Source organism: Gekko japonicus, unplaced genomic scaffold, assembly GCF_001447785.1.
Source record: "Gekko japonicus isolate JY-2015 unplaced genomic scaffold, Gekko_japonicus_V1.1 scaffold1175, whole genome shotgun sequence".
Lineage (NCBI taxonomy): Eukaryota > Metazoa > Chordata > Lepidosauria > Squamata > Gekkonidae > Gekko > Gekko japonicus.
Window position 1 is genome coordinate 405,654 of NW_015163123.1, and position 22,614 is coordinate 428,267.

The 22,614-nt window shown below is 44.2% G+C and overlaps 1 protein-coding gene across 1 annotated transcript; it reads left to right on the forward strand.

Moving 5' to 3' along the window:
• Positions 1 to 9,173: 9,173 nt before the first annotated feature.
• Positions 9,174 to 21,716, forward strand: SPATA22 (spermatogenesis associated 22). Its single transcript, XM_015406875.1, has 7 exons — positions 9,174 to 9,216; positions 11,073 to 11,201; positions 13,298 to 13,358; positions 17,135 to 17,183; positions 18,040 to 18,169; positions 20,529 to 20,626; positions 21,525 to 21,716. The coding sequence occupies exons 1-7, from the start codon at positions 9,174 to 9,176 to the stop codon at positions 21,714 to 21,716; spliced, it is 702 nt and encodes a 233-aa protein (XP_015262361.1).
• Positions 21,717 to 22,614: the final 898 nt, after the last annotated feature.

Genomic DNA, 22,614 nt, shown 5'->3' on the forward strand with positions numbered 1-22,614 from the left:
GGGGGGGGACCATATGGTTCCCCCCCCCGACGATCTTGGCCATGCCCCCAACGTGCTACGTTGTGCGTCACTTCCCCAGCCAGCTCCCGGAGCGAGAAGACGCTCCCCCCGCCGGTGAGTAAATTAGATTTCGCAACCCTAGCCTCCTTGCTGGGCAGAAAACCCAAGAAACACTTGGCGGGCACCAGGAAAAGTTTGGGCAAGTGCCAATGCACTCACAGGCACAATGCTGGGGACTCCTGCCTTAAATGGCACCACCTGAGACTCCACAAGGAGGATCTGAGTTTGAAGTGCTCACACTCTCTGCATGTAGAAAACTAGCACCTCAAGAGAAAAGGAGAGGGGAGAACCTTTCTCCTTGTTGTGGCTAGTTTTTTATTTGAAGACAATTTTTTAAATGTGAAAGGAACATTCCAAGCTGGAATCCACCTCCTGCAGTCTGAAATGGTGCATTCTTTTCCCATTTCAGGGCCTCACTGCCTCATTCTCCTACACATTCTCCTACACATGTGAACCAGATTTTCAGTTGCTTTTTCTGTTCTCCAGAGCTGAAGAAACGCGTACAAAAAAACCAAAAACACCAAAGAGGCACCAGAAGCAACAAGAAAACAGCTCAAGGCAATACAGGCTGGGGGCCATCCTACACAGTTGGGAATATGAACGGCACCTCTGTCTGCAGCACCATGTTCACGGAGATACAAAATAATTGAAATATTGCATTGCGTATGAAGACTTGCTTCCCATCCATTAAGATTTATTTAGCCGTGATTTCTTTAAAAATTAGTATGTACAAACCCGATTTGCGAGTAGGTAGAAAAACAGATAGCTAAAGATTTAAAGACCCTCTGTTTCACACTATAAACTAGGCACTTAACTTTGCCAGTTGGGGGCATAGATTTACTGAGCCTGTCTTCACATTAAGCCTGACAGATGCTGTATATTTTACCTACACTGTCTCTACTTACAATAAAAAGAAGTTGTCATATAGTTTGTAGAAAAGTAATGGCAGTAAATAACCCATTAAGCAAGAGACAGTCATAATATTGTACACGCAAGTACTGTCCCTGACTTCCCTTGCTCCCATTTCCCAAGGCCATTAATTAACACTCCAGCAGCACCAGCAAATCACACAAGTTGGACAAAACACAGAAATAATTCAGCACTATGCAAAGTCTGCAGCGCATCGGGTGAGTAAGCATTGCTCATAACCGAGTCTGTCAACAGACCCAAATGTCCAAAAATCCTTTCCAAAAGCTGGTTGTGTTGGGACGCTGTTGTTTTTATAGGACTTACCTCATTCGACATTCAAGAGGTTTTGTCTCCAGAATTTTTATTTTTAAAACAGGCACACTAAGAGAACAGACACCATGCGCTGCCAAACCCAGCGTGGGACTCAAGCCATGAAGGCGTCTTTGACCTCTTGGGGCAAAAAAGACATTTTGCTAAGAATGTTTAACTCTCACTAGTCAAGTGCTTCTGACGGACTATTTAAGTTTTTTTTTAAAAAAGAAGAGCCTAGAAAGATGCAGTACTTTGCAGACACATTTTAGACAGCAATCACAACACAATGAAATTCTATTTGTATCTTCTTTTCAGTGTGCTCACTAGGCCATTCAGTATACTGTTTAAAATATTTGGATCAAGTTTGGGGAGACACTTGCTGTCTCACTGGGTGACCTTGGAAAAATCACTCTCTCGGCCTGGCCTACCTTATAGGATTGTTGTGAGGATTAAACGGAGTAGTGGAGAACTGTAAATGCTGACCTATGTTCCTTGAAGAAGAAATAGGATGAAATATGACAAAACAGAATATTTTTAACATTGCTGTGACATGAGTGTCAGACCTAGAAGACATGTGCTGGAATCCACACACTAATGGAAATGATGGCCAAATTTCTGTTTTGGGCTTCTAAGAGGAGGAAATGTATTAACTGCATATGACTTCGTATTCCTTGCCTGTCAGTTTCGATACAATATGCCAATAAAGGTTGATTGATTGATTGATTGATTGGAATCCACACACAGCCATTAAGAGCACTGGGTGACCCTGGAGCATTCACCTGATCTGCCATGCAGGGTTATCGTGAGGATAAAAGAAGGGGAAACCACGGAAAAATCTCCTCTGAGGAAGGAGATAAAAACCAAGTCAATAAAAGAGGCTTCACCATTTTTATGTCAATAAAAACATGACATGCTGATTCTAAATCCCTTATTCTTCCTAAGCAGTATGTCTCACTAAAATCAGTACAATTTACCTTCAAGGAGGGAAGCTGAATCAGGAGGATGAGGATGAAGAGTATGCTTCCCCTGGGCTAGCTCCTGTGGTTTTAAAAGCTGTGTGAGAGGCAGAAAATCAACAGGTGAAGCCTGCCCTACCAGAAAGAACTTGTGAAAACTGCTTCACCTGCTGAATTTTGGCTTTAAAGCCAAAATATTTGCCTGAACCAGCAGGAGAGGTAGGATTGGGAGATCTAAAATAAGGGATGCTTAATTATGTTCAGTAGGGAGGGCGGGATGCAAATCAAATCAACTAAATCTGTTAGATCGCCGCTAACAAAGATCCGGAGAGTGATTTCAACAAAAGTGATCAGCTTGGGCTCTTTTTGTAGCAGGTACTCATTTGCATATTAAGCGACACACCCCTAATGTAGCCAATCCTCCAAGAGTTTACAGTAGCTCCTGTAAGCTCTTGGAGGATTGGCTACATTAGGGGTGTGTGGCCTAATATGCAAAGGAGTTCCTGCTACAAAAAGAGCCCTAGGTACGAACAAGCGCTTGGAAGAAGTCATAACCAGAACAACTTAACATTGGGAGCTAGGCTCCTTTTAAACATTCCCGGGGCTAACGTAGCCACGCCCAGGGCTTTTTTTGTAGCAAAAGCCCAGCAGGAACTCATTAGCATAACAGGCCACACCCAACAGCAGAAACGTACTGGCATATGAGGCCACACACCCATGCCTTCCCTTGGCTTGCTGGGCACCCCATTGCTGCCGGGAGCTTGGGCAAGCCCCCCCCTTGAAGGGAAGGGAAGGCAGCCGCCGGGGAGTGTGTGTGTGTGCTGCTCTCCAGGCCTTCTCTCTGTAGCCACCCATGCAGAGGTTTTGGCTGTAGTGGGCGTGGCCATCTCTGAAGCCAGCCGGAACTCCGTTCCTGTGCGTTCCTGCCCAAAAATAGCCCTGGCCACACCTATTTACAATAAACAACCAATGAAGTTGTGTGGATAACGTCTAATGAAAGTCCTTCCCTCACAGGGAATTGGTATAGTTCTGATTGGTCGCTGATGTGGAGCGACCAATAGCAAGTTGACTCGGAGGAGCCTTCCTCTGGCTGGAGCAGCTCAGGGCTCTTTTTGTAGAAAAAGCCCAGCAGGAACTCATTAGCATAATAGGCCACACCCAACAGCAGAAACTCATTAGCACATTAGGCCACACCCTCTGACAGCACAGCTCATTAGCACATTAGGCCGCACCCCCATGTTACCAGAAGTGTGGTTATCCAGCCACAACCACCTTTTGCTTGTTATTCTGTTTACCTTGTTTGTTGTCAAAACCCAGGGCTTTTTTGTAGCAGGAACTCCTTTGCATGTTAGGCCACACACCCCTAACGTAGCCAATCCTAATGAGTTTCTGCTGTTGGGTGTGGCCTATTATGCTAATGAGTTCCTGCCGGGCGTGGCCAACTTGGAAGCCAGACGGAACTCCGTTCCTGTCCATTCCTGCCCCAAAATAGCCCTGCTCGAGCTTATCATGGAGAGTTAATGCGACGATTCATGTAAGCCTTTTCGAATACACCACAAAATCAATCAATAATAAATGGACGACCAAGGATGACTCTGCCGAGGAAGGCAATGGCAAACCACCTCTGCTTCTCACTTTCCTTGAAAGCCCCGCGTTGGGCTTGACTTAAGACGGCTGCGACTTGATGGTACTTTACACACATAATTATGTTCTGTGGACATTTTTCCCCCAGAGCACAACCTAATCCTGAACTGTTGGGACTTCTTGTCAACAGTTTTGACCACTGAAACTTTCATCAGTTTACAGATTTAATGTTTTGTTTGTTTAAAAAAGGAACCAAGAGTACTAAACACATTATTATTATTATTATTATTCTCTTATTTCCTTTGTTAAAAAAACTCATACAAATGGACACAGCCTGTTGTGGGAGAAGTGCATAAAGTACTGGGAATTTTTTTACTCTTACCTAAGCAAAATGTCATCGGTTTAACCAGAAACATATGGGTATATTTGCTGCTCTTAACCAAAAAAGATCACGAAGGATGCTGGCATTATGAAGGCAACCGTGATGATTAGGGGGTTGGAGCACCTTTCCTATGAAGCCTGGAGACTCCGGAACTTTTCAGCCTAGAAGAAAGAGACTCAGGGGAGACATGACAGAGGTTTGTAAAATTATGCATAGTGTGGAGAAAGTGGATAGAGGGACCTTTTCTCTCTCTCCCATAATACTGGAACTCAGGGGCACCCAATGAGAAGAAGAGAAGAGATTGGATTTATACCCCGCCCTTCACTACCCAAGGGAGTCTCAGAGCGTCTTACAAACTCCTTTCCCTTCCCCTCCCCACAACAGACACCCTGTGAGGTCGCTGGGGCTGAGAGAGCTCTGACAGAAACTGCTCTTTTTCAAGAACAGCTGTGCCAGAACTATGGCTTGCCCAAGGTCATCCAGCAGCTGCAAGTGGAGGAGTGGGGAATCAAACCCGGTTCTCCCAGATTACAGTCCGCGCACTTAACCACTACACCAAACTGAGATTGTTGGGGAATACGTACAGGACCGACAAAAAGGATATATTCCTTTATTCAACAAGTAATTAACCTGTGGTGTTCAGTGCTAGTGGAGGTAATGACGGCCACAAGCATAGATAGCTTTAAAAGGGGGTTCGTGGGAAGATTCAGGGAGGTCATCAATGACTACTAGCTGTGGTGACTGAAGGGAGCCTCTATCTACCGAGGCAGCAAACCTCTGAATACCAGTGCTGGGAGGCAGCAGCAGGAGAAATCCTTCACCTCTATGCCCCATTTGTTTGGCCCTCCAACTGGCAACTGGTTGGCTGCTGTGTGAAACAGCATTCTGGACTAGCCAGACCACTCGTCTGAACCATCAGGGTCTCCTTATGTTCTTCCGCAAGCCAGAATCAGAGCTTGCCTGGACTCTCAGCTAAGCAATGAGATATGCCACACAGGGAATCCAGAAACCTAGAATAGAATAGCCTTGGAGAAAGAACAAGGATTAACAGAAGAATATAGTTCAAGACCCGAGTGCCGAATGACGGAGTGAGCTCCCGTCTCTAGTTCCAGCTCCTGCCAACATAGCAGTTTGAAAGCAAGAAATTGCAAGTAGATAAATAGGCACCACTTCTGTGGGAAGGTAACAGCGTTCCGTGCGCCTTGGTGTTTAGTCATGCCAGCCACATGACCACGGAAACGTCTTCGGACAGCGCTGGCTCTTCGGCTTTGAAACGGAGATGAGCACCGCAACCCTAGAGTCGGATTCGACTGACTTTTGAGCAAGGGAACCTTTACCTTTACCTATAGCTGTTAGTAGAGTAGAAATGATACAATTCATATAAATAGATATATGTCTGGGCCCAGGTGCAAGAACGCTCAACTAAATATAGAAGTGAAGATATAGTTCAAAGATGGGTGCTTTGGTTGGAGTTCAATGAATAGCCATATGTATAAGGTACTTGTAATCCCTGTTTTATTATCCCCTTTGTTATAATAAAAAGCAGCAAGAATGAATTAACTCTGTATGGTGTTTGAAGTTATCAGATAATTAGTTATCCAAGAATGTCAGATATGACAGATAGCTGTTGTTAGAAGATGATTTTGAAAACCTATAAATATGTGAAACTTAATTGAACTGAAGCATCTTCTTTGAAGATGCTCCTTGTCCATAACCTGCTTACTTGTAGATTCCCCACCTGAATCAATATTCTTTTAAGTTAAAGGTAAAGATAAAGGTTTCCCTTGCTCGAAAGCCAGTCGAATCCGACTCTAGGGTGAGGTGCTCATCTCCGTTTCCAAGCTGAAGAGCCAGCACTGTCCAAAGACGTCTCCATGGTCATGTGGCTGGCATGACTACACACCGAGGCGCACGGAATGCTGTTACATTCCCACCGAAGCGTTTATTTATCTACTTGCAATTTCTTGCTTTCAAACTGCTAAGTTGGCAGAAGTCTTTTAAGTTAGTCTGTGTCAAAAGTGTAAATAACTATGTTTTAATAAAAAAAAGATAAATGGAGGCAAGATTCTCCAATAATACTTATACTTGCACTATTCTCCCAACGCACCAAAAACATTGTTGAGGTGTGCTTCCAATTAACAGTCTGATACAGGAAAGCTAACTAGTCGCTTAGGGCTTCTTAAGTGCATGTCTATAGAGGAATCAGGCCTGACCAGAGTCCTCCAGAGCAAAAGTTGTGAAGGACCAGTATTGATTTTATTATTTATTCAGCTCATGTCTGGAACCACCTCCCCCTGCTGCCCAAGATTTTGAAGCGGTTCAGTAGAACTGAAATGGGCCGTTTTGAGGCATCCATTTAGCCCCTGTAGGTTGGGATGGTATGGAACTAAAAAATAATTTTAAAAGCAAAACCGGAAATGGGGGGGGGGGCCTATTGGCGGCCAATGTTGCTACCCTGTAGCTGAGAGGGGAGAAGGCAGTTGACGTTTGAAATGACAACGGTGTTTATGCCAGTGGATCGCAGTGCTTGGCTCTGAGGCCATCTTTCCCCCCTCAGGAGCTGCTGGTGCCACCTCTTGACATCGAGAGCCAAATGCAGGCCGGAGAAGGAGAGCCCCTTCACTTCACTTCCTCCTTATAAAGTCCTGCACCTCTGTAAATCTGAATTCTCCCAGATAATGAAGCTGGAGATTTTGCTCGACACTTTCGGCCATGCAGAAATCTCTCTCAGACAGAGAAAGTGCTTCAGGTTCAGGACCAGTCTTGACTTTTAGCCTCTGGCTAAGTGGTCGAGAGGCCCTTTCCTGACAAAAAACGCCCCCCCCCCCCCTTGCATTGAAGGATTTGGGCGCTTTCCCGCCCTTTCTTAATGTAGCTTGACAACACTGGTCTGTTTTACCTCAGCCTTCAACTGGCACCAGCCCATAGCACAATTTCTCCTCACGAGTTTGGGTCTCTGTTTGGGTTTTCTTCAACTGGCCTCTACTCGATTCCCCCAGTTCTGAAATACCCCTTTCTGGTTCCCTCCCCATCTTCAGCCCAAGATTGCATACAAAAGTATGACGAAGTTAATTTTTTTTCTCCAAAGGCAAATATTAACCCGTGATTTTAAAGCAAAACAGAGCTTGGTTAACAACCCACAGCTGTTTATTAACTGCTGTTTTTGATTGAGAAATGGTTTAGGTAGGGCTTAAAGTCCAGTACAGACCTTAAATGGCAGACTTTCCACTCCTATAAACAGGTGCAAAAATTTGAGTGTATTACTTAAACAAAATTTGTCCCCCTTGACCCATTTAGAGATTTTGTCTCTTTCCCAAGCTACATGACCATTTAATTTCATATCCTTCTGTTGCTGTTCTAACCAAGACCGTAAGGAATTTTTTTCCAGTTTTAAGCCTTGTTCCAGAACAGGACATCTCCATAAACCAGTAGCCCTGGGGTTCTGTTTCACCTGTACAAAAGCTGAAAATATGGATGTTGCCCTTTCCAGACAAAAGGAAGACTGTGTGTATCAGGGGATTGCATTTAGTGCATTCTCACCACACATGTGGTAAAATGTAACAGCTCAAAAGGGCTTATGTTGTTGTAGTGTTAGGAAGTTGGTGTGGCATAATGCTTAGACTAAAAGACCACGCCAGATCTGAGTTCAAATCCACGTTCAGCCATGAGGCCTTGGCCTACTTGCTGTATCTCAGCCTAACCTACCTCACAAAGCTGCTGTGAGGGGAAAAAATAACAGGACAGATTTTTATCTGGTGGTCTGAACTGTTTAAAATTTAATACCTTTCTGGAAGTTTAGGGCAACACAGATACAAACTGAATTAAAAGAGACAAAGTTTAGACCACAGAAACTCAATGTGCCTCTTATTCCTGCCCATAAAAAATATTGATTTCTAAAATTAGCATAATACTGAAGTTAAAGACTTTTCTACAGAATAACATGGTAATGATTAATCCTGAATAATGGCTTGAATGTAGTATACGGATCAATATTATCTTGCACTTGCTCTTATAGAACATCACGAATGCTGACTATTAATGAGAAACAGATTTTCTAATCACTGCCCCTTAACAAACACAGTTTGTAAATGGAGTTTACATCTCAGAATTCTAGATAGGCAATCCATTTGCAATGTTGAATTTTTTTTTTTTGCATCCTTCTGTAATAAAAGACCAATGTGCTTCCCTTATGTCTATATTGATCTTCCTGGCTACTTCTATACATTTTAATTTTCATTCTGCCTTTCCCTCCAAGGAGTTCTGGGCGGCCATGCACACAGTTATTTTCTCCTCAATGTTATCCCACAACCACCCTGTGAGGTATGCGCATCTGAGAGAGAGGGACTGGCCCAAGGTCCCCAAGTAAGCTTTGTGGCTGATTATGGATTTGAATTCACGGCAGATTTGTGAGAACTTTGGTTTGCTAGTATACATTCTATTCTAGTATACATCCAGCAATTTCAGCACAATTTAGCTACAAACTAGGTTGGGCTCTGCTAGTGTTTTACATTAGTCTTAAAAAGCTAAAGGTAAATGGAACTGCGGTGGCTCAAGTGGTTAAGACGCTGAACTGCGGGCTGTGGAAGGTCAGTAGTTCAGCAGTTCGAGACCCAGGTGCCGCATGACGGAGTGAGCTCCCGTCTCTAGTTCCAGCTCCTGCCAACCTAGCAGTTCGAAAGCAAGAAATTGCAAGTAGATAAATAGGTACCACTTCGGTGGGAAGGGAACAGCGTTCTGTGCACCTTGGTGTTTAGTCATGCCGGCCACATGACCATGGAAACGTCTTCAGACAGCGCTGGCTCTTCGGCTTTGAAACGGAGATGAGCACTGCAACCCTAGAGTCGGATTCGACTGGCTTTCGAGCAAGGGAACCTTTACCTTTACCTAAAAAGCTACCTTCATGTTGCATCAAGAAAAACTGGGGGATGCTCAGAAAATATTTTTTTGTGTGTACAGATAAGTTGAAAGAAATGAAGAGGAACTTCACTGACAGCTCAACCCGTACTACAGCAGGTATCAATATTTTATTAGTGCTAAAGTTGCAAATTACTTAGATTATTAGCAACGTGCATGCTGTTGTGATAGATGAAGCTTGGACCTGGCTGACAGAAGTGGAGGCTGCAATAGCAGAATTGCCAGTATGCAAAATGTCTTGGCAGGCAGAATCCCTCCCCCATAACTGTAGCCCTGTTCACAGTGAAGGCTTATACATACGACCTGGACCTGTGGACATCAGGTTGCAAGAAATTCGCTTTACAAATGAAATCAAGGTCTAGTAACTGGATAAATGCTGGGTTTGAATCACATGTTCAGCTGTGCACGTGTTGACTGTAACACGAGAATTACTGAATATACATATAAAGAAAAATCAAGTGTATACTGTACACAGAATGTATGAGCATTCACTGTAACCTGTGAACAGAGCTGTTGTCCTTCCTCTTCTCCCCACTACCCACTTAATTATAAATTGTAGAATCTTTAGAGAAGGGCATGCATTTTTTTTAATGTCCTGTCATGTGAAAAGGCCATGTCCATTGACAATGCACTGCCATCTCCCAACGCCAAGCAGCAGCAGAGTAAGTTATGCAACAACACATGAACACATGAAGCTGCCATACTGAATCAGACCCTTGGTACATCAAAGTCAGTATTGTCTACTCAGACTGGCAGCGGTTCTCCAGTGTCTCGGGCTGAGGTCTTTCACATCACCTCCTACCTGATCCTTTTAACTGGAGATGCCGGGGACTGAACCTGGGACCTTCTGTGTGCCAAGCAGATGCTCTACCACTAAGCCACAGCCCCTCCTCAGTGAGCCACAGCCCCTCCACGTATACAGATTAGATGGCTCATGCTGCACATACCGCAGGTATTGAGGCACTTGCTATTGAGTCACAGCCGACTCACGGCAACCCCGTCCATGGCAAGAGATGAGCAGAGGGGGTTTGCCAATGTCTTCCTCTGCATATCAACCTCAGTCTTCTTTGGTAGTCTCCTATCCGAGCACTGACCATGGCCAACCCTGCCTAGCTCCCACATTCTGACAAGCCCAGGCTAATCTGGGCTATTTGAGCTGCTTACTCATAATATACGGAGAAGAAATCAAAGTACAATGGAGAGCCTCATGATGAGTGCTCTGATCCAGTACGGGGCTCCTAACCACGCAGGTTGTTGAATCTACTGCAGCGGAAGAAGCAGTTCTCTGTCTCCTCAAGCAATTCACACTGATTGGTCATTTAATTTCCTAGTGTGACACTGCCCTGGGGGGGTCACTGGCAGCCAGGAGCAAGCAGAGCCAAGCCCCAGCAACTAATGGGCACTGTTTGTCTCACTGAGCTGAATTTCTCCAGCAGCGCAGCTGGTCTTGCTCCAGGGCCATTTTCACTTCCCAGTCCACTCCTGCCATCCTTCCTTCTTTGAGAGCCAGTTTGGTGTAGTGGTTAAGTGCGTGGACTCTAACCTGGGAGAACTGGGTTTGATTCCCCACTCCTCCACTTGCAGCTGCTGGATGACCTTGGGCAAGCGATAGTTCTGATAAGAGCTGCTCTTGAAAAAGAGCAGTTTCTGTAAAGAGCTCTCTCAGCCCCACCTACCTCACAGGGTATCTGTTGTGGAGAGGGGAAGGGAAAGGAGTCTGTAAGCCGCTCTGAGACTGTGGGTGAAGGGCAGAGTATAAATCCCATCTCCTCCTCCTCTTCCTCTTCCTCTTCTTCATCTTCGTGAATGGCATAGCTCTTTGGAGTCAGGGCAGCTTCCTGAGCCCCTCCTCTGCAGCAAATTGCTGGGCTGGGGTATGTGCTCTAAGATAACAAATTTATTGTAAATTTAACAGTTTACCAGTACTACATTATCTTTCAAATCCACATTTTTAGGCTGCTTACCTGTGCCGCTGTTCAACCAGAAAAAGAGAACCAGACAACCACTGACTTCAAACCCACTTAAAAATGAGTCAAGTACCAGCAACGCAGCAGACACTTTGGACCTTTCTACCATGCTAGCAGGTACACAGAGTTCAGACTTTTATCACCCCTCCATAATTCCTATCTCAATATATTTTCCTTTAGTTGGAACATTCACCAGCGTCCCAGGGTAATTTGTGTCTGTTGTCAAAGTCTTGCATATTTTTTCGCTTCAAAACCGAAGCAAAAGGCTAGCTTTTAAATTTAAGTGTCTTGAAATGTTGCCCTTTTCCTCTGAGCTGACGTTCCTCATTACAGGAAAGAGTATTTTCTTGTGGATTATCATGGAGAAGAGATGCTGGTTACCTCTCATAGGCCTGAAATGGCTACGTTATAGGATTCTGTCAGGACTAACTATTGTAATATGAATTAATCCTATTGTTGGGGTTAAAAGGGGAGGAGGGAACTCTTCCTAAGTGAATGAATTTCTGCTTTGCAATTGCTTTGTGCTTTTAAAATGCTGCCTTGGGAAAATGGTAATGTGCAACCATAAAATAATTGCTTATCCAGCTTTTTAGAAAGGCAATAGTAGACTGTGTTCCACTTGCTCAGTGTCCACTTATACAGAAAGAAGAAACCAAGAGATTATACTGATAAAAGGTAAAGGTTCCCTTGCTCGAAAGCCAGCCGAATCCGACTCTAGGATTGCGGTGCTCATCTCCGTTTCCAAGCCGAAGAGCCAGCGCTGTCCGAAGATGTTTCCATGGTCATGTGGCCGGCATGACTAAACACCAAGGCGCACGCAACGCTGTTCCCTTCCCACCGAAGCGGTACCTATTTATCTACTTGCAATTTCTTGCTTTCGAACTGCTAGGTTGGCAGGAGCTGGAACTAGAGACGGGAGCTCACTCCATCATGCGGTACCCGGGTCTCAAACTGCTGAACTACCGACCTTCCACAGCCTGCAGTTCAGCGTCTTAACCACTTGAGCCACCGCAGCTCCTGATTATACTGATAGCTGCTTATAAATAATTATACTAAGAGAGGATTGGGACCACAAGCAGCTAAACTGAACCTCCATGTCCGGAGGCAGTGTATTTTTATTTATTTAGATAATTTGAACCTCTATTTTCTACTCAAAAGGAGCACGCAACTGATCTTTCAGATGCTGGGGGTGGACAACAGGGTACAGCTCTCAGCTTCAGGTCCTCGTTGTACATCATCTGATTGGCCAGTGATAGAAACAGAACGCTGGCCTAGGTGGACCTCTGGTCTGATCAGCACCCTCAGGGGCAAACAGGGAGGAACACCCCAGTTCTTATACCAAGGCCTCCCCACAGTGGCTATATGCTGTTGACAACTCTAGTGTGTTTAGGGTATGCTGCATTCATTTACTCCGCAACTGCCTCTCCTACATCTATTTCAAAGCTAAGGAAGCATGTGTTGTTTGGTTTCGATAAGGCAGAAAAAACACAACTGCCTGTCACGTTCATCAATAAAACATAGCTCAGCAGCTGCGGTCCGTGAAATGACAGGCCGTGCACTGCACAGTACTTTGGTGATCATGCCTCTACTCTAGCAACAAATTGCACATGCGTGCATGCACGAACCCGCCCACACACAGATTTAGCTAATAGATAGTGAGGTAAAGCCGCTGAATAATGACAGCTCAAGCAATTCACACTGATTTTTAACAAGCATCTGCAAAAGGCAAACATTAGAGAGTGTAATTTCCTAAGAACCAGAAGAAAGGGATTATCCCTGGTAAGCAGGGATGGTTGGAGCACATGTTGATCCAGCAAAAGTTAAGGCACAGTACCCTATTACAAGAATGCTATGGGTTAAACCCATTGAAAGGCGCATCTTTTAGTGCTCCTATGACTATTTTGAACAATATGGCTGTGAACCAAAGTCCCACAGGGCTCACCTGGAGATTCCTTTGAACAACTATAGAACTTAATGTTGGGGAATGCTGTGTGTGTGTGTGTGTGTGTGAGTGAGTGTGTGTGTGTGAGAGAGAGAGAGAATTCCTGTTACAAGCACAGACCAAATTAGGTCACAGCCAATACCCAAAAACAGAGGGATGAAGACAGTACAGTCCACGTGTATGTTTTGTGCTTTGCAAGCTCTCAAATTAGGTATTGCAAGATTTCACGCTTATGTTTCATTAATTGTTCCATGTCTTTTGATTTTTAAAGATTTTGGCTGGGAAGCTGCAAAGCCAGAACCAACTCAGCTACAGAAAACAACAGGTGTTGAGTAAGTAGGGGGGAAATCCCACTTTAAGCTTTCTTTAATTCCTTTATTCTGTTATACTAATATATTTAAATACTTGAAATTAATTTCTTAAACCTTACCGTTTCATGGGATCTTAAAAATTATGGAAATAAATATTTTTAAACTGGCTGCATCAATATTATCCAGTGCAAACTCTTAATATTGTGTCTTTGAAGTCCAACAGAGCTTTCTATGCCATCTCCTCTATTAAAACAACAAGCCCCATCAAAGTCCATTGAATCAAGTACAGGAAGGAATGTGAACAACTGGAGGTTGGTACAGTTTTTAATACCTTGTGTCCATTTACAGTTGAGGACACGATGTTGCTCATTCTGGTCATGAGAAAAGCCTGAACTGGCCATGAAGGTTTGGTTCACTATGATCCACACATCTGACCTTTGGATTCAGATACTGAAGATCTGGCTCACTCTTGTATGGGAACGAGGTGACCATGAGGTGATGGAATGTACCACTTCACCTACAGTCACATTTTGGGATGTTCCTCTATGTTTTTTTAAAAAAATCCTTGCTAGTTGAAAGTCAACATGGCAAAGCAAGGGCAAGGGAAAGAAAGCCTCTCTCCATATTCTGCTAGTTTTCCATTTGCATGAAAGTATCACCTGCAGTCCATAGAGGTCCAATCTATTCTGTAACCTCAGGACTTGTCCATCATATTGCCACATTATTCTCTTTCATCTGTGAACCAGGCTTTAGTTGTTTTCTACTCTGACTAAGCCCAAGATATCTCTGAAGATATCTTGGAAGCTTCAATTGGTGCAGAATGCAGCTGCTGTTCTCCTAAGAGGTTGTCAGGTCTCACAAAATCAACAGAGTCACTCTTGTAGAAAGGATAACTTTATTGACAGACATGAGTCACTGAACAGATTCTCTGTTCAGAATAACCGGGGACCACAGAGCAGAAAAGCATAAAGCACATTCAAAATGGTTACAGCCAATGATTATAATTTCCGCTCGAGCCAAAAGCCTCTTTTGCGCGGCTACTTCCCTGGGAAACAAATGGCCAGGTTATTATTGCTACAAAACATTTCCCACAGTCTCCCCTCATTAGAGGTGAAGCACAGAGTACTCCACTCCAACACCTGTGACCTTGGGATAGATAACAAAGCAGTAAATAACTTCTTGCAAGCAGGCAGTGTCTAGGCATGCGCATGGGTACAGAAGCGCTAACCACCGAGGGGGGGGGGGGAGACTACATCGCGTGTATAATGTAGCCAAGCATACACAGACCAGAATATGATCAGGAATCTAAAATACCATTTGGCAGCTTGCTGACAGAGGTGCACATATAGCCTGTTCTATGCCAGTTATGTTGGCTATCACTCAGGTTCTGAACTCAAGTCAAGACGCTGGTTTTGATAGTTAATCCCCTGAATGGCCTGGGAATCTGATACTTTAGCGACCACCTCTTCCTAAGTGAGCCAGCCCACCAACTGAGACCTAGTCAATAGGCATTGTTTGCTATTCTGTCTCTAACACGTTGACAGAAGTCCTACCTTTAATGTTATAGGTGCTTAACACTGGAAGCTCCTTCTTGAGGATGTTAGGAAACCTCAGTCTTTGTTAGGGTTCTGGAAAAGTTGAAGACCTTTCTTTATGGACAGGCATTTGGCTGATCTGGGTCACTCTGCAAAGCCAAGTCCTTTTATTTATTTATTTTGTCTTAATTATATCTGAGCTTGGAATTATTTCTGCAAGAAGGTAAATATTTTGAACAAACTAGGTGAAGTAGTTTGCAGGGAAAACGTAATAAATCAGAAGGTAAATAAAGAGACAGAAGGGAAGACAGATTAGGAGGGATCCAAATACTGGAGAAATCAGTCATATTTTTAGGCTATGAAGTGCAACATCCCCTCACTGTAATATCTAGTACAGTTTTTTTTTAAAATAGATCTTTATTGTTTTTCAGACAACCATACATTCCACATTCCACATATACTTACATCCCATCACCCACAATCTCCCTTCCCAACACCACTACAGATCTCCAACCCATAAGCCATTTAGAGTAAAATTCCCTTTCTTAGTTATTCAGCCACTTATAAAACGGTGACCATACATTCTGAAATACAGTATTCATCTTTCCGTTAACTTTCTGCGTTAAACAGTCCATTTCTGCAACCTCCAATATTTTCATTATCAAATCTTCTTTAGTCGGTACTTGTTCAGCCTTCCAAGTCTAGTACAGTTAACATGCTGTTATGCCACAATATGCCACATTTCAAACACACACAATATTGGCAGCCAGTTATCTGGACTAGGGTTTCCAGGTCTGGGTTGGAAAATACTTGGAGACTTTGGGGGTGGTTTTGGGAGACGGTGGGGTTTGGGGAGGGGAGGGGCCTCAGCATGGTACAATGTCATAGAGTCCACCATTCAAAGCAGCCATTTTCACCAGGGGAGCCGATCTCTGTCAGCTGGAGATCAGTTGTAAAAGCCGGAGATCTCCAGGCCACACCTGGAGGCTGGCAAGCCTAATCTGGACACGTCCTGACCTGGATGGCCCAAGCTAGCCTGATGTTGTCAGATTTCGGAAGCTAAGCAGGGTCGGCCCTGGTTGGTATGTGGAGGAGACCACCAAAGAGGTCCAGAGTTGCAACACAGAGGCAGGCAATGGCAAACCACCTCTGAATGTCTCTTGCCTTGCAAACCCTAGGGGGTCCCCGAAAGCCGATTGCCACTTGAGGGCACTTTCCATCAGATCTGGACCTGGGGCTGAAAAACACAGACACTTGTATAGCCAGGACATTATGGAAGGAGGAACTAGATGCACATTTCAATCAAAATCTAGTTTGTCCCTGAGTTTCAAACAGTTGATGCGGGATCATTCAACTTGTCTTCAGAGGGACTGCTCTGGAGTAAATGGCTGATGATTGTGATCATACCTAGATGCTGTAGTTATTCCTGGAATTAATGTGGGGGGGGGACAATGGGTTTCAAATTGTGGGATTATTGAAAAGAATAATTATATAGACAGTCACACATTAAGCTATATAAAATTATTTCACTCCAGGCTAGAGGAGGAAAGTGCCAGTTCTAACGTTTGGGGAAAAAATGACTGTGTGACATTTGGCTGCAGAACTGAAAAGAGAAAGATTCCAAAGCTGGAGTACGGCTCCAGTTGCTTAACAGAAACAGGATCATGTCAGCAGAAACTTCCTGGCCGTCCAAAAGCATCACAAAACATCAGCACAGGAGCAGCTGGGCAAAGTTATTCATCTACAGCGCAACAGCCAGGACAACCAAACATGCCGAGAGGCCTACTGAGTCAAAGGACATCATATATGTTTAGACACAATCCACACCAACAAAAAATTAATGAGAAAAAAGCTGAGCATATCCAAGGAGACAAAATGATTCAGGTAAAATTTAAACACACACCAGTTATTTTTTAAAATCAGGGATTGAGTTTTTGTTTTAACCCTCTTGCCTGTATTCACAACTTCGGCCCCGGCCACACGGGGGAAATGATGCGGCCAAAGTGCGGCTCTTTAGGGCTGCACCAAAAGACACACGCGGCGGTGGGATCAGACAGATGCCCTGAGCCGCCGTGCAGTTGCTCCCCGGCACGATCAGATGCCGGGGGGGGAGCCACGGAAGGGAGAGCGAGGCAGCCGGCTGCGCATGTGTGCGCATGCACAGTTCTGCCGGGAGCCTCGAATGCTCCTGAAGACGGGCGCGCCGGCGATCCCACAGCCGCGTTTGCTGCGGTGTTTCAGGTAGGTGCTGCTCTTTTGTAGGTTCTTTTTTGCTGCGCGTTATCGGACTTCAGGGACGGATCGGGGACGGGTGGGCGCCGCTTCCCAGATGTTGCGGTGTGATCGCGCCCATTTGCTGCGCCCCCGATCCGTCCCTCTTGCGGGGCTAAACCTCCTGTGTGACCGTGGCCTTCTTAAGACAACTGTAGGCTAAGTATTTAAGATCAATCAAGAAAATCAACACTGCTTCAACTGAATAGCAACTGTTTCTGTTCCTTATATTCCAGGCATGGCATTAATATGTAAACAAAGGCATCAAGGATAGCCAAGGTTGAGTTCTATTCTGAAAGTTCAGGATAAATGAATATAGATAGATAGATAGATAGATAGATAGATAGATAGATAGATAGATAGATAGATATAGATATAGATATAGATATAGATATAGATATAGATATAGATGAAGAGTTCCATACATGTGTTCTGGCAAATTATTGCTCCTTTAGATCAATATTACTGCTCATAATGAAACAAGTGGTGTATATTATATAAGTCTGGCCTTTCCAGCATGCTTGTAATATTTCTGAATCTGGAAAAATAACTTTTTATTGTACCTAGAAAAGTAGAAAATTGTCTTTCTTACACATGAGTGATGATATCAAATGATTTGCTGCCTAGGAGGTACAGTAATCCTCCTATCAGGCTGTGAAATTGCCTGGAGTAACTAGCTTGAACATGGCAAAATTGCTGTGCTCAGAACAGGCAGAAATATAATCTACTGTGAATTCTCTCTCACACACATGGCCTCTAGTATCACAAAAACAAGATTCAGCAGCAGAAGAGCAAATAATGATCATTTAAAGCATCAAATTATGAGGTGTACTAAAAATCCTCACATGCCAAGTTTTTCACTGACAAGGCCTTTTTACTTTCTTTCCATGTGAAAGAAAGCACCATCCTATCAAATCAGACTGAAAGAAAAAGACAATTCTCTCAGAATCCTCTCTGCTGTCATTGAGAGTATGAAGCACTGGAGCCAGTATACCAATAAAGCACCACTGTTGTTTGAAGTATTAGGTAAGAACAATACTTTTATGGCAATTCTCAGGGATTTCCCAGGAAATATTAATATTGTTTTTCTTTAATTTTGCAGTCACTTCATTGATTGTATAAGCATGAAGTGCTATTGAGTAGTCATACAACACATGACTACTACATTCACATGTCACCAAAAAATCCACTCTTGGATAATCCAGTAGAGCGAGATCTAGGGCCAATTTCACACTGGGCAAAATCACAAAAAAATGACACAAATATGATTAGGTGTTGGTAGTTCCTCCTGTGAAATGGTGCTCCTGTTTTTGCACTGGTTCTCACTTGGAATGTGGCCTACCCATCCTCCTGTGGCAAGGTTACTGAAATTTGATAAAGACTCAGTGGTAGTAGCAACAAAGTAGCATATGATTTAATTGATTAGGAAGGTAGCTTGAGAAATCACATACAAAGTCTGAACACCATTCACAACCCATCCTTCTTTAGGCAGGAGGCACTGCAACACATCATATGTCATGCAAAGCAGGAAGGGTTCCTCCAAAAAGCTTCAAAAAGGAAGCTGCGTAACATCATGGCATCAGCTGTACTGTTGGAAGGATATTATCCTGACACGGGAACCAGCACATGCCGGATGCCATACTCTATGCCCTTCTCTTCCTGTACCAGCATTAATATTTAGACTGGTTTTTAAAGGGAGGCGGTTGGAAGAAAGGCTACAGATTCTACATATATCAACACACGTCCAGGTCTCACTCCTGAGTACATTACACAATCCACTGTCTACAGCTAAGTGCAATCTATGTTACAACTACATTCGCTCCACTTGAACAGGAACTCAAACCTGAAGGATTTATGTGTATGTGTGTGTGTGCTTGCATGCCTGGAAGTCATGGTGACTTCTGGCAACCCCTAGTGGCGTTTGGACATTTCAAAGAGGTGGCTTGATTGCCTGCCTCTGCGTCCCAAGCCCTGATATTCCTTGGAGGTCTCCCTTCCAGTTACTTGCCAGGGTTGGCTCTGCTTAGCTTCTGAGATCTGATGAGATCGGGCTCGCCTGGGCTATCCAGGTCAGGGCAAACCTGAAGGATTTCTGACAGGCATTCTTGGGAGTATGACACCCATGCAGTGAAGTGAAGGAACAGATCAACCAAGACAGACTGGTATCAGAAAATTGCCTAGTACAAGGCAGGCTCAGAAGAGATCAAAACAAAACATGAGTGGTTGTCGCCTGTAGCTCAAGCTCAAAGCAGCACAATGACCTGCAGCCTCTCCTAGGTAAGGAGACCACGCCTTGCTTTCAGACAGCCACCCTTCCACAAAACAACTTCTTACCAGCAACAGCAGGTCACCTAACAGAAATACGAACTCAGAGGCCAAACCATTAAACAGACCAAGATGCCAACTTTATTCCCAGGTAGACTCACGCAAGACCATTACAGGATCTAACATCCTTGGGCTCATCCACTTGCTTGTTCTTCTGTGTGAGATCATGTATCAACAGTGCCCTCCTATTGTCTACATAGATCAGACAGGTTCCTATGCATAAGGAAAAAATGGCAATATTAAGAAACTAGTAGGGCACCATTTTAAATTAATTTTATTTACTTAACAAAATTTATACCCTGCCTTCCTGCCCTCAAAAGGCCACCAAGGCAGCTAACAAATTAAAACATAAATAACCAAAATACATCTTAAAAACCATTATAGCCAACAAATAACACATTATTAAAACAAAATCAGAGCTAAAAACATACAAAGACATAAAAACAACAATTAAAACACCGGGCAGGAATATGCTGGCAAACTGCAGTTTGTACTTTACGTGGCTCAAGTGGTTAAGATGCTGAACTGCAGGCTGTGGAAGGTTGGTAGTTCAGCAGTTCGAGACCCGAGTGTGCCGCATGATGGAGTGAGCTCCCATCTCTAGTTCCAGCTCCTGCCAACCTAGCAGTTGGAAAGCAAGAAATTGCAAGTAGATAAATAGGTACCACTTCGGTGGGAAGGTAACAGTGTTCCATGCACCTTGGTGTTTAGTCATGCCGGCCACATGACCACGGAAATGTCTTCGGACAGCGCTGGCCCTTCGGCTTTGAAACGGAGATGAGCACCGCAACCCTAGAGTCGGATTCAACTGGTTTTCGAGCAAGGGAACCTTTACCTTTACTTACAAATAAACTCTTGACTGATGGAGGGAATATAGCATGATCTCACCGTAATTATATAACCAAATGCAAAATAAAAAATGAAGGTAACATGCAGGATTAGCACACCATTTCGATCTCCTTAAAAAAAAAAAACACAGCCTAAAGACATTTATCAGTAAAAAAAATTCATGCCAAGATGAATAACAACTGCATTGTCTATTCTTCCCTGTATCATTTAGGTATTCTGGATTCTGCAGTTACCCCTGGACTGTATGGTGCAAAGACTTTCCTTTTGAGAGATGGGAAGGAGAGTGTCTCATGTGTATTCTATGAGATTGTAAGTATTTTCCATATGTAACTAGGACATGTAAAGAAGGTACCTTCAATTCCATCATAAAAACATCACCCTAATATACAGGGGTCATTTTGTAGAAAGGTGCAGGAGCTCATTAGCATACCTGCTATTAGTATAATCATTAGCATATGCCACGTCCACTGACATCACCGGAAGCGTGTCAGAAGGGGAAGCAAAAAAGGGGGGGAGGCATCTTCAAAAGCCTCCCCTTCCCTTCCCCAGCCAGTCTGCCAAGGCGGGGTGGGGGGGAAGCAAAGAGGGAAGGGGTTTAGAATACAATGGAAAGATTGTGCTGCTGCTGCACGACCCTAGAGAGAAAGGGGTTAAACTTTAAACCCCTTCTCTCTTCGCTTCCCCCCCAACCCGCCTTGGCAGGAAGCCATGCATTTAAATCCCACCCCTACTCCGGGGCGCTCCGGCAGGAAATGACCCCTGCTAATATACAAAGAAACATATAACAATTTTTAAAATTCTGTACATAATTGTGGCATCTTGGCAATGATTCTTACCAACTGTAACCAGAATGCCCCATAAACCCTGTCTATTCATAGAATCATAGAGTTGGAAGCGGTCATATGGCCCCATTTACCCCAAACCCCTGCTCAGTGCAGGATCAACCGAAAGCATCCCTGACAAGTGTTTGTCCAGCCAGTTTATTAAATTAAACAGAATTTTAATTAATCAAATTGAACAGAATTAAATTAAACCATATTTGATTTTACTTAAAGCAATTTAGCCCATAACTTACAATGAGCACAGACATACAGTTACAATGGGAACAGACATACAGATACCATAATTCTTCACTCATTGTAAGAAGAGATTGTTTTTATGCTAAGCAAAAGACAGGAAACAACCTTTTACTATACTTCTAAACCAGGACCGGGAACTCCCACGATTAATCCGAGGTCGGGCCCATAGGTGCGTGGGAAATTATGACACAAGCCGGAAGCTCTTCAGGTGTGTCTCTGTAAGACCAGCCAGTGTTCCTGAACAACAAACTTTTCAAGATTTTGTCAGAATTGCAGATGTTGAGATGCGTGAATATGTGAAGGCAAGCAATGAAGTTTAAGTGTTCATAGCTGAAACCTATGAAGGAAAGCAAGAAGCCTTAATATGATACCAATGAAAAGATGCTCAGAACTCTTACTGGCAGCACGAGAGAAAAGCTTCATTATTATCATCAACTGCATTGTTACATGCTGCCTAAAAATAAAAGGTTCGTTTATTGGTTTAAACTGGAGTTGCTTATTAGTTTTTCCTGCTGTTACTATTACAAGTCATCTGGTACTAAATGAGGACAACTTGCTCTGGCTATTATAAGGTGTGGAGAGAAAAAACCCACTTGGAGTTTTTAAAATGTTCCTGTTTTCCCCCCTCTTCTCTCTGGAAGCTAGATCAGTTACCTGCCATAGGCCCCGGTCACACGGGCCGGATATTGCGGGCGGGGGGAGGCGTGGCTGTTTGCCCCGGAGCGAACTACTGCGCGGCAGCCGGATCAAACGTCCCGCTGGACGTCCCGCCGACGTCCCGTGGTTGGGGGGAGGTGCCGATCATGTCTCACTCCTGCGGTGCGGCAAAGCAGCGCCGCCGCAGGGGTTGTTTTTTTTTTTTTTTACCCAAGTGTTCGCATGCGCCGTTGGGTGCTTGTGCGCACCCGTGGAGACTGGACAAAAAAAAACTTTTCGCGACGGGACATGGGTGGGCGCCAGATGCCACGAGCTAACACCGGAAACATGATCTGACGCCCGCCCTTGCCCCGCGCTTTCCGGAAACTAGTACCTCGGAGGTACTAGTTTTTTACAGCGCATCTTCGGAGCGAAGCCTCGGGTGAGCCACGGGAGCTCTACGCTTCCCAGATGTGGTGGTGAGATCATGCCCAGAAAATCCGCCTATCTTCCGTCTCTCTAGCGTGCCTAATGCTCCGTGTGACCGGGGCCTTCGTTATGCAAATAATTTGGTGTAGGGAT